General features: G+C 40.5%; 1 protein-coding gene across 1 annotated transcript; it reads right to left on the minus strand.

The window, feature by feature from the left end:
- Positions 1-1,465: 1,465 nt before the first annotated feature.
- On the minus strand, positions 1,466-11,960 carry erap1b (endoplasmic reticulum aminopeptidase 1b). Its single transcript, XM_013912180.1, has 19 exons — positions 11,603-11,960; positions 10,787-11,297; positions 10,302-10,440; positions 9,982-10,116; positions 9,675-9,795; positions 9,186-9,340; positions 8,640-8,753; positions 8,297-8,428; positions 7,936-8,067; positions 7,726-7,809; positions 7,434-7,591; positions 6,565-6,644; positions 6,269-6,452; positions 5,851-6,007; positions 4,232-4,416; positions 3,977-4,138; positions 3,733-3,873; positions 3,353-3,434; positions 1,466-3,200 (listed from the first exon to the last, which is right to left on the minus strand). Exons 1-19 carry the CDS (start codon positions 11,637-11,639, stop codon positions 3,030-3,032), a joined length of 2,880 nt encoding a protein of 959 aa, XP_013767634.1. The 5' UTR covers positions 11,640-11,960; the 3' UTR covers positions 1,466-3,029.
- Between the last annotated feature and the right edge of the window lie 787 nt (positions 11,961-12,747).

A 12,747-nucleotide genomic window follows, 5' to 3' on the forward strand; every position in this document is an offset into this window, starting at 1 on the left:
AACAGGAGAGAGAGGGGAGAGAATGAGAGAAGAAGAGGCAGCTGTGCAGCTCCAGCTTTATGTCTTTTTCATTGTAGCTGAAGTCCGGGACGATTCAGTCTTTTTACCGGATGGTTGGCAACTCTACTAAGTAACCTTATGAATAAAATAAAGTTCACTATCAGTAACTTCATAGCACCCACCCAGCTGTATAGATTCTCTGTCATGCTAGCTAGCACACAGTACAGTTATTGTAACTGACTGTAAAAAGTCAGCACAACGAAAATAAACTGCACCTAAAGTTGGTTTATATCTGACCCAGGTAGACTGCAGGTCATAACTTCTTACCTGAAGTTCAGTTCACCTGACACTCGGACCGGCGGCTGCCTCGGGTCTCTCCTCTTGCCTCCCTTTCTCTCATCCGCCTGCTGGCATCCACCACTTATTAATGTTAATGAATCTGTGGAAGCTTCGCCAAAGCCACCACCAAAAAACTGAGTTAGCTTTTTACACACCGACCAGCATCTGGCCAATCCACCACTTTCATTATATACCATTACAAAAAACAAAAAAAATCATTGGCCACCGACCAAATGCCAGGTATGCCCGATGGCCAGTCCAGCTATGGTCGTGCCATCACTTAACCCTTCGCGTGCCCAGGGTTGCCGACTCCTAATATAGAGCGTTATTAGATTTATTGCTAATGCAATCATATGGCACACTGACTTCTGTGGAAATTTTAAATGGCACTCGTCATCAGAAAGGTTGCCTACCCCTGTTATAAGCAGACTTCTATGAATTTCTGTTTTGTCAGTTGATCAGTATCTTTTATTAGTATGTGCTAAAGGTCCCTCCAAAGAATTTATGGCAGCATTAGAAGTTTAAAAGAGAAAGAGACACGTTTATCTACAAGGTCTTAGCTGAAATTTACTGCCTAAGAAAAAATGAAAGTAAGGAAAGTAGTGGAATAAAACATTTTTATAATAGTATCGTGTTTCCTGTCACCTCTGGGCAAGAGAAGTTAAATCTGATGATTCATTAGTCGTCATTTTAAGGTATATTAAAATATGTAACAATTTGTAATTAATCTGGACACACTTAGCTTAATAACATCAGATTTTTCCTTCACTATGCATTCAGGTGTTGTGTCATGACGAGTCTTGTTAAAAGGTTTATTCCAACCATTTATTTTACACTTCTATAAAGACTCACTGTTGTGTGAGTCTTTCAGAGCAGCAATATTAGCTGTTATTATAGGCAGGATTAATACACCGCTGATCCTAATTTATAAAATCTTTTTGGTGTGTGTCTGAGAAGAAAGCCCAAAATTCAACAGGAAACACTCCCAAACTGGAAGAACACCTGCTGATCAGAGGGATGAGGAGATACAAAGGTTATATCCATAAAACTCACAGGGACTGAACATATAACCCTTATCAAACTACTAATATAATTAGAACACTATGCTGTTAGAAAAAATGCATTATAGTTCAAAAGAAAAACTTTGTTTGTCCAACGTTTAATCAAACCAACACACATCTTTACATTTTCAACAACGGTTTTAGTAACAGGAGCATAAAAATGGAAATATGCTACTCTGTTCAATAAACCAAAAAGAAAACAAAACACACACACACATAAAACATTTTTTCTTACAGTGCTTTTTGTCTTGCCGAGCTTACTCATTTAAATAAACTGTACCAAAACACACACCAGCGCCGCTGGAATCCATGTTTAGCTCCTCAGTATTAAAATTTACCCAAACTGTGGAAAAATATAAACGTACAGAAGTGTAATCTAATCTTTTAACGACAACCAATAAACTGTAAAAATATATTAAGCGCAGCGCACTACATTGTCTGTTTCATTGGTTTTGCAGCATTCACTCGCAGACGTGCCCACATTTTTAGTTTTTTTTTTCATCAAAAAAACTTAAGTCAGACATTCAGTGCATTTCTTTTGCACTATTTATATCACATCGTATAATCTTTATGCTGCTTCGCACTGAAGCAGAATTCAACATTTACTGTTAAAAAGCAACAACTGTGACTTCATACAGCCAAAACAGAATTTAAACTTCACAGTTAAACATACACACTTGCACAAAGACATACTCAGCACACACAAACATCTCTGTGGAAAAAAACAAGCTCTTTTCTTCAGAAAAAAGGAGACTATTACAAACAACAAATAGGTTCATTTAATAATTATGTTATATGCTAAGGCTGCTTTTCCCCTTACTGAGGACTGTTATGTTAGTGTGCTCACATGTTGTTTTGCACCATGCCTGTGCACGGTTTGACCGGTTTGATCATTGTGTAACATTCCCTGGCACACTTACACTGTTGAATGAATGGTTACACATACTGTCTGTGCTCACTTTAAGAGTTAGGCCACAGATCTCACATGTGATTTAGTTGGACTCCTGTATGATTGGTTTCCATGCAAAAAAAGTCTCCCATTAGCCCATATAAACTTTAAAATCAACTTCATTGTGAAACTTTTTGGAAAGCAGGTGTGCTGGAAACTGAGAGGAAAACACAAACACACATCAGCAGATTGAGGGAGAAGGAGGGAGGGAGGGAGAGATGCTGAAGCAAACTGAAGCAAACCTGGGCACAGAGGGTTAAATGCAGCTGGACTGGAGAGCGAGCTGACTTTTAGGACGTTCTTAGAATGGTTCATTAGTTTTGTTTGGATCTGAAATGCACCTGTTTAAAATTTTTTAGGCTGTAGTTTAAACATGTGTAATTAAAAAACTCACTAGTGTGGTCAGTCAGTTTCAGGGTATTAAATAATACTTATAATGACCCACAATCTTTCCCAAAGCAAGCCCATTTTTTGTAAACTTGTGGGACTGGGTAGAGATTTAAAGTGATTTTGACACAAAAAAAATCCAATTTAAGTCAGGACTAACTGCTATTATAGACAAACTTGAGCTGAAAAACAACCGTCATTGTGATCAACTTCATCTATTTTGTGGTTTGCGTTTACACAGATTTGTTTCTGTTTGTAATTATTCACTATTCATTATTTTAACCTTCCTGAAGCTATAAATCCTCATGAGACACTCGTCGGTTGCGCTTGTCCAGCCAAGCCTGCAGAAGAGGAAGATTTTTGTCCATCCAGCGGATGTTATCCTCAATGGTCTCGTAGGCCTGCTGGATGCACCTCATCTCTGAGCCCGTCTCCTCTGTCAGGGAGCCGAAGAAGCTTCGTACCTGAGTCGGTGTAAAGGAGGAAGACTTTGATCGACATTCTAGATGCAGCGTCCTTAATATTTAGATCCAGGCAATATTCTTGGTATCCGAAATACGGACATGCCTTCTGATCGAAATAATGAACACCCATGTAGACATGCAGCCATACTTACCTCATCTAGCATCTCTCTAGTAGAGTACTGGTTAGTTACCCCAGTTACCAAGTGTGATATAGTGCTGGAGCCAAGGTCAAACCTGTGACATCAAAGCAAACAAACACCAAAGTTCAAATTTTTTTAACCAGTGATAGAATTCCCTATTTTGTTAGGGAATAACTTCATATCAATATATAAATAAAAAACAAACAACATTTTCTGTATACAAATAAAGTTTATACTATAGGCTATTCTACCAATTTTAATACTCTTGGCAAAGGCGGTGCTCTCTCCTGGCTAAACAAAAGTATCAATATGTTCAAAACTGACAAGACTGAGGATTTAAGGCTGATGGTGTATTGTGGATGATAAAACATGTGTGTGATGGGCTGACTGACTTCTTGATCATAGTGTGCCAGTTGGCTCTGAGGAAGTCCCAGGCCAGTTGGTAGCCATGGGGGTTCTTGCTGACAGAGACGACTACGCCTGGGAGGTCCTGAGTCTTCATTATCTCACCGATGAGGCTCTGCTCCATCATCCTGCAGACACAAAGGGAACAGTAAAGGGAGAGCAGGGGTAATTATATCCCCTTAGCTTTAGCTAAAAAATACTGATGTGTCCCAGTTCCCATAATCTACACACCACTTGAGCTTGTCCTGCAGTGGGCTAACAGCCATGGCAGTCTTCATGCGGCTCTTGACCGACATTTGCAGCGAATGGCGGTACTTCTCAAAGAGGAAATCCCAGCCCTCTGGTGTTCGAGCTCCAATCACAAACACAGCCATGGTGATATCAACAGGAAGGCTAAAAAAACAAAAACAAGGAGGCTTTCAGTTCAGATGTATATACAGAGTAAAATCAGATTTTCTTGTGCTATTGTTGACTATGACTCCAAACCTCATGGTGCCATCAGAGTCCTTCCACTGGTTAAAGAGCTGGGTGGCTTTGGTCACACAGGGAGCATAGTTCCTGACACAGGAAAACAGCAGCAGGTAACTTCTCAACACTCGCTGAGACACGGAGCCGGAGTCATTCCATTCCTGCTGGTCAATCAAATCCTGGAACAAATCTACAATATAGCTCTAAAAAACAAAAAGAGACATTAAATCCTCCTTAGAGAGTATACAGTTACAATCCACATGCTGTATGTTTGTTTTCCTGCAAAGAGGAACGTCAGACACCCCTCGAACGATGTTTGAACCAAAAAATAAATACATTTTTTAACCAGTTTTTCTAAATTGGAGTTTTATTGCATAATCACAATGGACATGGTTGAAAATAACAGGAAAATGCATTTAAGGTACCATAGATTCACTGCTTTTAGTGTATGCAGTAAGACTAGCGAATGACTTCAGGGGTATACTAGCAAAGTGATACCTTTGTATCAGGGTTTTCCTGATCCTTACCTTACCTTCAATTTTTTAACAGAATATTAATTATTTTAGTCATTTCTGAAATAGAAAATTATCACTACAAATTCATCTTAATAATGTGGAGACATAAATAAAAAGAATTAAGAAGCGAAATAGCTCTTAACAGATATTAAATATGATATTTTGTCACTAATAAATCAAAAGCATGACTTTGTTTTTGCTCACTTTTTCACATTTCTGTATTTCTGAGTATGGATTAGACAAGACTAGACAGAAATCAGCTGCTTCCTTTAAGGTTTAGCACAGCAGACCATCTGCCTCCATCTCGTGCGTTCCCTAGCATCCTCCTCTGTCACACCAACCCTCTGCATGTCCTGCTTAACTATATCCATGAATCTTCTCTGTGGTCTTCCTCTTTCTTTCTGCAGGGCAGCTTCAGCATCTTCTCTCCAACATATCCACTATACCGTCTCTGCTCGTGTCCAAACCACCTCAGCCTTACCTTTCTATCCTTGTGTCCAAACTGCTTGAGTTAAGAAGTGAAATTTCTAAAACGGTCCATTCTTCATCTCCGCCTCCTGTCTCTTTAATAAGTATCACTGTCTCCCAACATCACTACCATCTTGTAAACCTTCTCTTTTCACATCCATTGTAAAATTCTAACAAACTGAAATTATATATAGTGTGAACCCTGCTTCTTAGACATTTCACATTATAAACTAAATTATATACAAAATGAATCTTTCATTACACTGATTTTGGGACAGTACTTTTGTTTCGTGACTCAGGTACTCAAGATAACTTATCTTGAGTACCTGAGTCCATGACAAATTTCCCAGACTGGACAATAAATTTTATCATAATATTTCATATCATATTGCACTCTGGGGCACTCGGCTTATAAAACATGTGCAAAGTCAAAGCCTTTTTATTCTTTTTCAGTCCAGTGGTTGATATGCGTGGAACACCTGAAGTCAATAATTCAGATGGGTGAATGTATAGTTTTACCTTAAACTACTGTAAAGGCAAAGGTTATTCTTTTTTTTCCCTAATTGGGCCTGTGCTTTGTTGAGCTTGGTCGCACTGTGCTACTGAGTCACATACGTTGGTATAATGTGCCAAGTAATGTGCCAGCAAACTAACCTTCATCTGGTTCTCCAGCACCTTCATGTCTCTCTTTTCCATCAGTTTGTAAAGCGGCACAAGCTCTCCAAAGCCCTGAGTCACAGCCATGATCTTGGTCTCTCTGGACAGGTAAAGCGACAGCTCCAAAGCCGTGTCGAGCCTCACCTTCTCTATACTGCAAGACAGATGTCAGGTAAACATCCTGCTGCCCTTTTCTCCTTTCTAGCATACTGTGTGCTTGGATCTAAACATAGTTTTAGCTGATATATTTCAAAATTCTTGGCTTTAGAACAAAGAGTAGGGAAAAAGCAATGTATGTGGAATGTATAATACTTTGTTTTCCTGCAAAGCTCAATATATCAGACTGCTTCACTTAAACTAGATACCAAAGGATAGACAGCTAATTTTGGTGTTAATATGCAATGTTTAAACAGACCTGACAAGCTGGAAGACATTGTGGATGAGGTTGGCACGGTCATTACCGCTCAGGGCTGTGTGACTGTGTTGCAACAGCTTGATAATAGAGTTCCACCCCTCGCCTGCATAATGAACCATGTAGTAACCACTCATGTCCACGTTGAACTTCACCCAGTCTACCTCTTCTGGCAGGAACAGGACATCTGAACAAGACAGAAGAGTAAAGAGAAGCTTTCAAGTGATGATGACTCGTGAAATTTAAATGAATATTGCCGTTTAAAAGAAAACCAAGGCTCAATGTCATCAAGTACTCACCAGTCTTTGTCTTAAGCAGAAAGCGGTGGACGGTGTTGGAGGCACTGGTCTTGTACGTCAGCGGGATCTGCCACAGGAATCTAGACACACAAAATAATGATTAATTAAAAGGTAATGTCTTTGTTTAATCATGATTAAATCAAGATAAGCAACTGTCAAACTGTTTATTATGACAATAAAAATACTGGAGACCGCCAGGGTGATCCCTCTGCCTCATAGCAGACACCCCTATGGTATCAATTTCAAAATCCTACATTGCCAAGTTATTGCACTCACAAGAGTTTCAGAAAACCTGACCTCTGACCTTTCATTTTTAGGTCAAGTTCAAGTCTTGACCGTGAGTTCAAGGTCAGAGGTCACTGACCTTGAAATCAAGGTCACTGAGAATAGAACTCATCCGAGATTTTTAGTAGATGCAACTATGGTATCAATTTTAAAATCCTACACTACTGTATTCTTCAGTTATCACATTCACAATACTTTGGGAAAATTGGATCTCTGACCTTTGACCTTTAAGTTGAGGTCACTGAGATATTAAGTTGTCCAATATTCTTAGTAGATACACTTATGTTATCAATTGGAAGCTCCAACGTCTCCTCGTTCTCGATTTATCACATTCACAAACTTAGTTGTCCACACCGCCCCATCAACCTTTTACAGCTGAGGGGTAAAAACATAAGACTATTATTGGCTGGAGAAATGAAAGTGATGATTTTTCACTGTAAGCTTCAAAGACAGCTACACAGTTACAGGAACTGTTCAGTAAACTACAGTTTAAATATTGCACCCTGCTTCCCGCACGCTCCAGGCTGAAGATAGCTTAATGCTGTAAACTTGCATTGTAACAGAAAACGCTCCTGACAGCATACCCTTCACTCGGGGAGGGGTCGTCTGTCTTCAAGTAACGCTCCTGACTGAGCCTGACTTCCCGACCTCTGACCTCCACCGTGACCAGTGGGAAGCCTTCCTGCAGAGTCCAGGTGTCCATGATGGCCCTGACGTCTAGCTCATCACCAGAGTACCACTTCTGTATATACAGACAAACATAATGTTGTAAAAATACAACAACGTCACAGGAGTTTATTGTAATTGCTAAAATCTGCTCACAATCAGAGAGCTTTGTTGAACAAGTTTGCTACCAAGCATCAAACGACAACTTACCGAGGCTCCGGACTGAGTTTTGCGTTTAGAGCAGAATTCTGTGTGTTTCAGGCGACCTTCATCCAGATCATCTGAGCTGCAGATCTGAAGCACATTTAACAGAGACGCGTATCACGATGAGCCACATTCAGCATTCACAGTTACATAAGAAGAAAAATGACTGATGAAAAATCAGTCCTCTAAAAAAGAGACCGCTCACACATCACTCACATTGGTCAGGCTCTCCCACAGGTGGCTGTTCACAGTGTTTTGGTAGCTGTAGCGCTTCAGGTATCGGACGATGCCAATCTCAAAAGCCTCAGGAGTGAGGAAGTCCCGCAACATATTCAGAATGCATGCACCCTGAAAACAAAATACATACATGCTTCTAAAAAAAGGAATAATATGAAACGTAGATAAGTCCTTCAGTGTTTTGATTCAACTGCACAGTGTGGGTTCAGCTTTGGGAATATCTAATTTATGTCAAATATTAACAGATTTTACATGATGATGAAATACTGAGACGATTGTTAGTTTCAATATCCTACACAAGTACAGGAACATGAAACAGAATGTAACAGCCGAGGTTAACCTTGTCATATGACACATCGTCGAACATCTCCTGGATCTGTGTGGGATTTTCCACAGGGGTGGAGACTGGGTGGGAAGAGCTGAGGGAGTCTACTTCCATAGCCTCAAAACATTTTGCCAGGAAGAAATCATCCTGGAAGAATGAGAGGATGGAATCATGTTTATGCACATCTTTGTAGCCTTATCCAGCAAAACATAGGAGTTGTTCAGCTAATGTACACTACTAAAACTATGAGACTGTGACTTTAATGTCCTTCTGGTTTTTAGTAAATCATTTTAACTGATCTGTATGTTCCAATAGGACCTGGGATCAGTCAGTTTTAAATAGAGTTTCAAAGTCTCACCACATGAAGTTCTGGGTACGTGATGTCGAGAGAAATAAACTCCATGAACTTGGCGAAACCTTCATTGAGCCACAAGTCATTCCACCACTCCATCGTCACCAGGTTTCCAAACCACTGGACAGGTAGGAAAACATGCAAGAACAGCATTAAACATGCTCTTTCACCTTTAGTGTTGTTATACTGTACTAACAACTGAAAAGTCAAACAAACCTGTATCTACTGCACATGCTACGCTCAATCATACTGACAATAAATTTAAGCAAATTTTCTTTGTAAAGCTCTGACTTGGAAAACTTGGTACAGACTGATGAACTCTGACACGAATGAGTTTATTTTTTAGATTTTAAGCCTTTATTGTGACAGAACATTGAAGAGAAAAGACAAAGCTGGGAGAAAGACCAGGTGAAGACATGCAGTAAATGGCCTCGGCACTGATTCAAACCCAGACCTCTGGATTAGCCTTATAGCACATGGGTTGTCTGCACAGCCTAGCCATCCCCTAATGCTTTACTTTTAACTTAAAACAAACAGAATCAGTGCAGCTACCTGGTGCGCAAGTTCATGGGCGATGACCTTGGTGATGCCCAGCTTGTCTGAAGCTGATGACTTTTCAGGGTCAAAGAGGAGGCCGGTCTCTCTGTAGGTGGTCAGTCCCCAGTTCTCCATCGCACCTGACTGGAAGTCAGGAATAGCTGCCAGGTCTGCAGAGGTAACACAATCACAAATAATGTGGTACAGTCATGTCACCTCACGGTTCGACTAGGTATGGCTTACGTTCTCCTCTGATACATCTACAGAGCAGTCTACACCTAAATTTACATATTTGTCCTGTCAAAGCGTTGAAATATGAGGTATCATGTGATCCTGAGTGTGTGCACAAAGCACAGTTTCCACACAGGCGAGTAAAGGATCAGAAGCAGACAGAGACTTATGACTCATCAAGTCTTTTCTTGCTGTTGTAATATGTTACAAAATAACAACTGCTACACCAGTGTCTGTCTCTTAACATGGAAACACAATGTGATTTCCACTGACCCTGTTTGGGAAGTGGGTAAGGAATGTCAAAATAGTCATCATAGAAGTCCAGCAGCTTGACAGCAGCATCCAGTGCAAAGGCTGTCTGGTCGATCTTCTCAGGGACAGCATAGATTGAAATCTGAAGGGAATCACAGTAAAGAACAAAGAACAAGCAAGTTTTCTCAGTTAGTACAACAGTCGTTAGATGAAGCGTCTGATATGCTTCACACCGTGTAGATGTATACAGTACCTATGCAAAATATTTTAGTCAAACTGCTGACTAAAAAAAGTCTTTTTAATAAGAAGCATCTGGTGTGCATCTCACCTTGACACCATGCTGGGTCGTCTTGCTCACAGACTTGAAGTCCGACACAATGTAGGCAACCAGGTAGGTGCTCATTTTCACAGTGGTGTCAAAGTGATCCTCAAGCAAACCACCCGGCAACTCCACAGTTTTAACCTGAGAAACGCAGGTGTGTTTTAATAATTAAGAAAAGAAAGGAGAGGTCCATAATATTGCAGATGTGCATATATAATCGTATGTATATAAGCATGTTGCTATTTTGTTCTTTTTAATAAATCCATATTTCTGGTAATTACTCATTTATGCTTAAAGTAAACTGGGACTGGTCAGTCTACATTTACCATTGGCATGTTGGATATGGCTATGTGGCGAGGCTCTCGAATAATTCGTATGGTGAAGTTGGCTTTGAAGGCGGGTTCGTCAAAACAGGGGAAGGCTCCACGAGCAAAAGTCGCTTCAAACTGCGTGGACGCCAGGACTCTGAAAATGTAATTAAGCACAAAGTGAAAGTGGATTAAAGCTGGTGTGATTAGGAGCTTTCAGCACTAAATAATCTTTTTTGGTGAACTTTAAGCTTTTACTTGCACTCATTTTATAGCCAATTCCAAAGTTGCACTACATTTACAATAAACTCTTTGTTCTCTGTTGCAAAAAGGAAGATTTTACTTCAGTATACGATAACAGCCAATAAAATGGAGGTGAACAAGGATGCCATTCATTTTTTTCTCTGACGTTCTTCAGTTATTTTAGTTATTTGTCAAAAGAGAAATTTAGTATTATTAGTAAAATAAACGCAGAGAACATTCAAAATGCCTCGTGGCCTTACCTGACCTCCCCGCTGCTGGTGCGGTAGCTTCCCTTGTAGAAACCATGGAAACTGTCAGACAGGTTGGCAGCAAATGCCAGATGAACTTCATACTTCCTACCTTTGATGAGCACCGAGTCTGACAACAAGGCTAGCTGATGGAAGCGAGGATACTCCAACACCTTAAGGCGCTTAATGCCTTCAGGTGCCAAGAGGAACACATCGGATATCTGCATTTGCTTGGCATGGAGAATGACAGTGTTGGTGTCTTCATGCACATCAAGCTCAATGCGAACAACGCCAGTGAAGTCCAGGGTGGTCAGATTGGGGTGTATGGCCAGGTCATAGTGGAGTGGAGTGACGGTCGTGGGAAGTCTCATGCGGTCCCAGGGGAAGGGCTGACCATTGGTGGCAATAGGGAGGTCTTTGGCCTTGGCTTGATTTGGTAACTGTGCTCCAGATGAGGGAGAAAAGGGAACGAACAGCACCAGCAGGAGAGGAGCCACTAACATGGTGACAACAGAGGCGGGACCTGAAATACAAACACAGAAAACTAAATGCAATATCTCTCCGCTTACTTGTAGTGTCACACAGCAAACACCGAACATCTCAGGATAGCTGGACTGTTAAACAAACTACTGCTTCTCATGGTACTTTATAACACATGACAAAGGACCGGGAAAAGCATTACTTTCGATTTCACACAAATGGTTTCGTTGTATAATCATGCATTACAATCAAAATGACTCAGATTTTCAGAAGCCATAAAGCATCTCATCTTATATTCTCATTATTTTATAAATTATGTGAGCTATATGTAAAAAATTGCTAACTTACCGCTTCGTCTCCTGCACGCAGCTTCAGCAGAAATCATTGAAAAATGAAAGTGAAACACAGAAAGGGGGGAATTGCATGCTGGGAGAAAACGAAGGAAAGGTTCACTAAGCTGAGGTGTCAGTTTAGGTCATTTCACTTACAGCTGTGGCTGTAACTCTGAGTCTAAGACCTGATAAAGACGCTTAAAATTCAGGGTATCCTGTCATGTCTGCAGCTCATGCTTATATTCCAGCTGTGAGTTATGAAAACATACCGCCTATTTTTTCTTTATCAAACACTTCTGGTGCACATTTTTAAACTACTGACTGTGTTACACCACCATCACAATAAAAGGGGACAAAACGCACGAGCATCTTGTATAGGAAATGGACGGAAACAGGAACTTCCGTGTTTACAGCCCCCGCAGTAAATATATTTAACCACTAGAGGGCAACGTTGCTTCGATTAACGGTTATTTCCGTGCGCTTACTGTCTCAACTCTCTTGTATTTTGGTTTTCAATTGGTCCTCGTCGAACATTTTGCAAGAATCCGAGATTAAATAACGTGTTAAAGTTTATTTATTTCGAGGAACACTGATCCATCCTCAGTGAGGATCAGTTCCAGACAGAAAATAGTAGTGTACGCTATGGTCACCTACAGGTCTACAGTTATGGACCACATGTACCCTTTGGGTGTCAGTGTATGTCACTGAGTGATAAATCTTTCATTATTGTTAGCATTTTTCTGGTTGAACATGACAAGTAAAGTAAATGAGTCATGAATACTAAAATTAATTGAGCTCAAGCTCATGGAGTGGCTGTAACTAAGGAGGTAGAGCAGGTCATCTACTGATCAGACAGTTTGTTCCCTGGCTGCTCCAGGCTGTATGTTAAATATCCTTTGGCAAGATACTAACCCCAAGTTGCTCTCTGATGCATTCATCTGAGTATAAATGTGTGTGACTGATAGATTTGCAAGTGTTGTGGAAAATTTAACAATAACCTGCAATGGGGAAACCTTTTGAATACAAGCGCGCTGATTCACACAGGTGTGCACACAGATGTTCACTGTCCATAGACATAAACTACACCTTTCTTGGCTGCTACCTCAAAGCACATTGTGCGCTGTCGGTCCTGGGTGCTGCACCACAACATTCAATATTTAG

Source organism: Pundamilia nyererei, unplaced genomic scaffold (genome assembly GCF_000239375.1).
Source record: "Pundamilia nyererei isolate P.nyererei 1_Seehausen unplaced genomic scaffold, PunNye1.0 scaffold00082, whole genome shotgun sequence".
Taxonomy (NCBI): Eukaryota; Metazoa; Chordata; class Actinopteri; order Cichliformes; family Cichlidae; genus Pundamilia; species Pundamilia nyererei.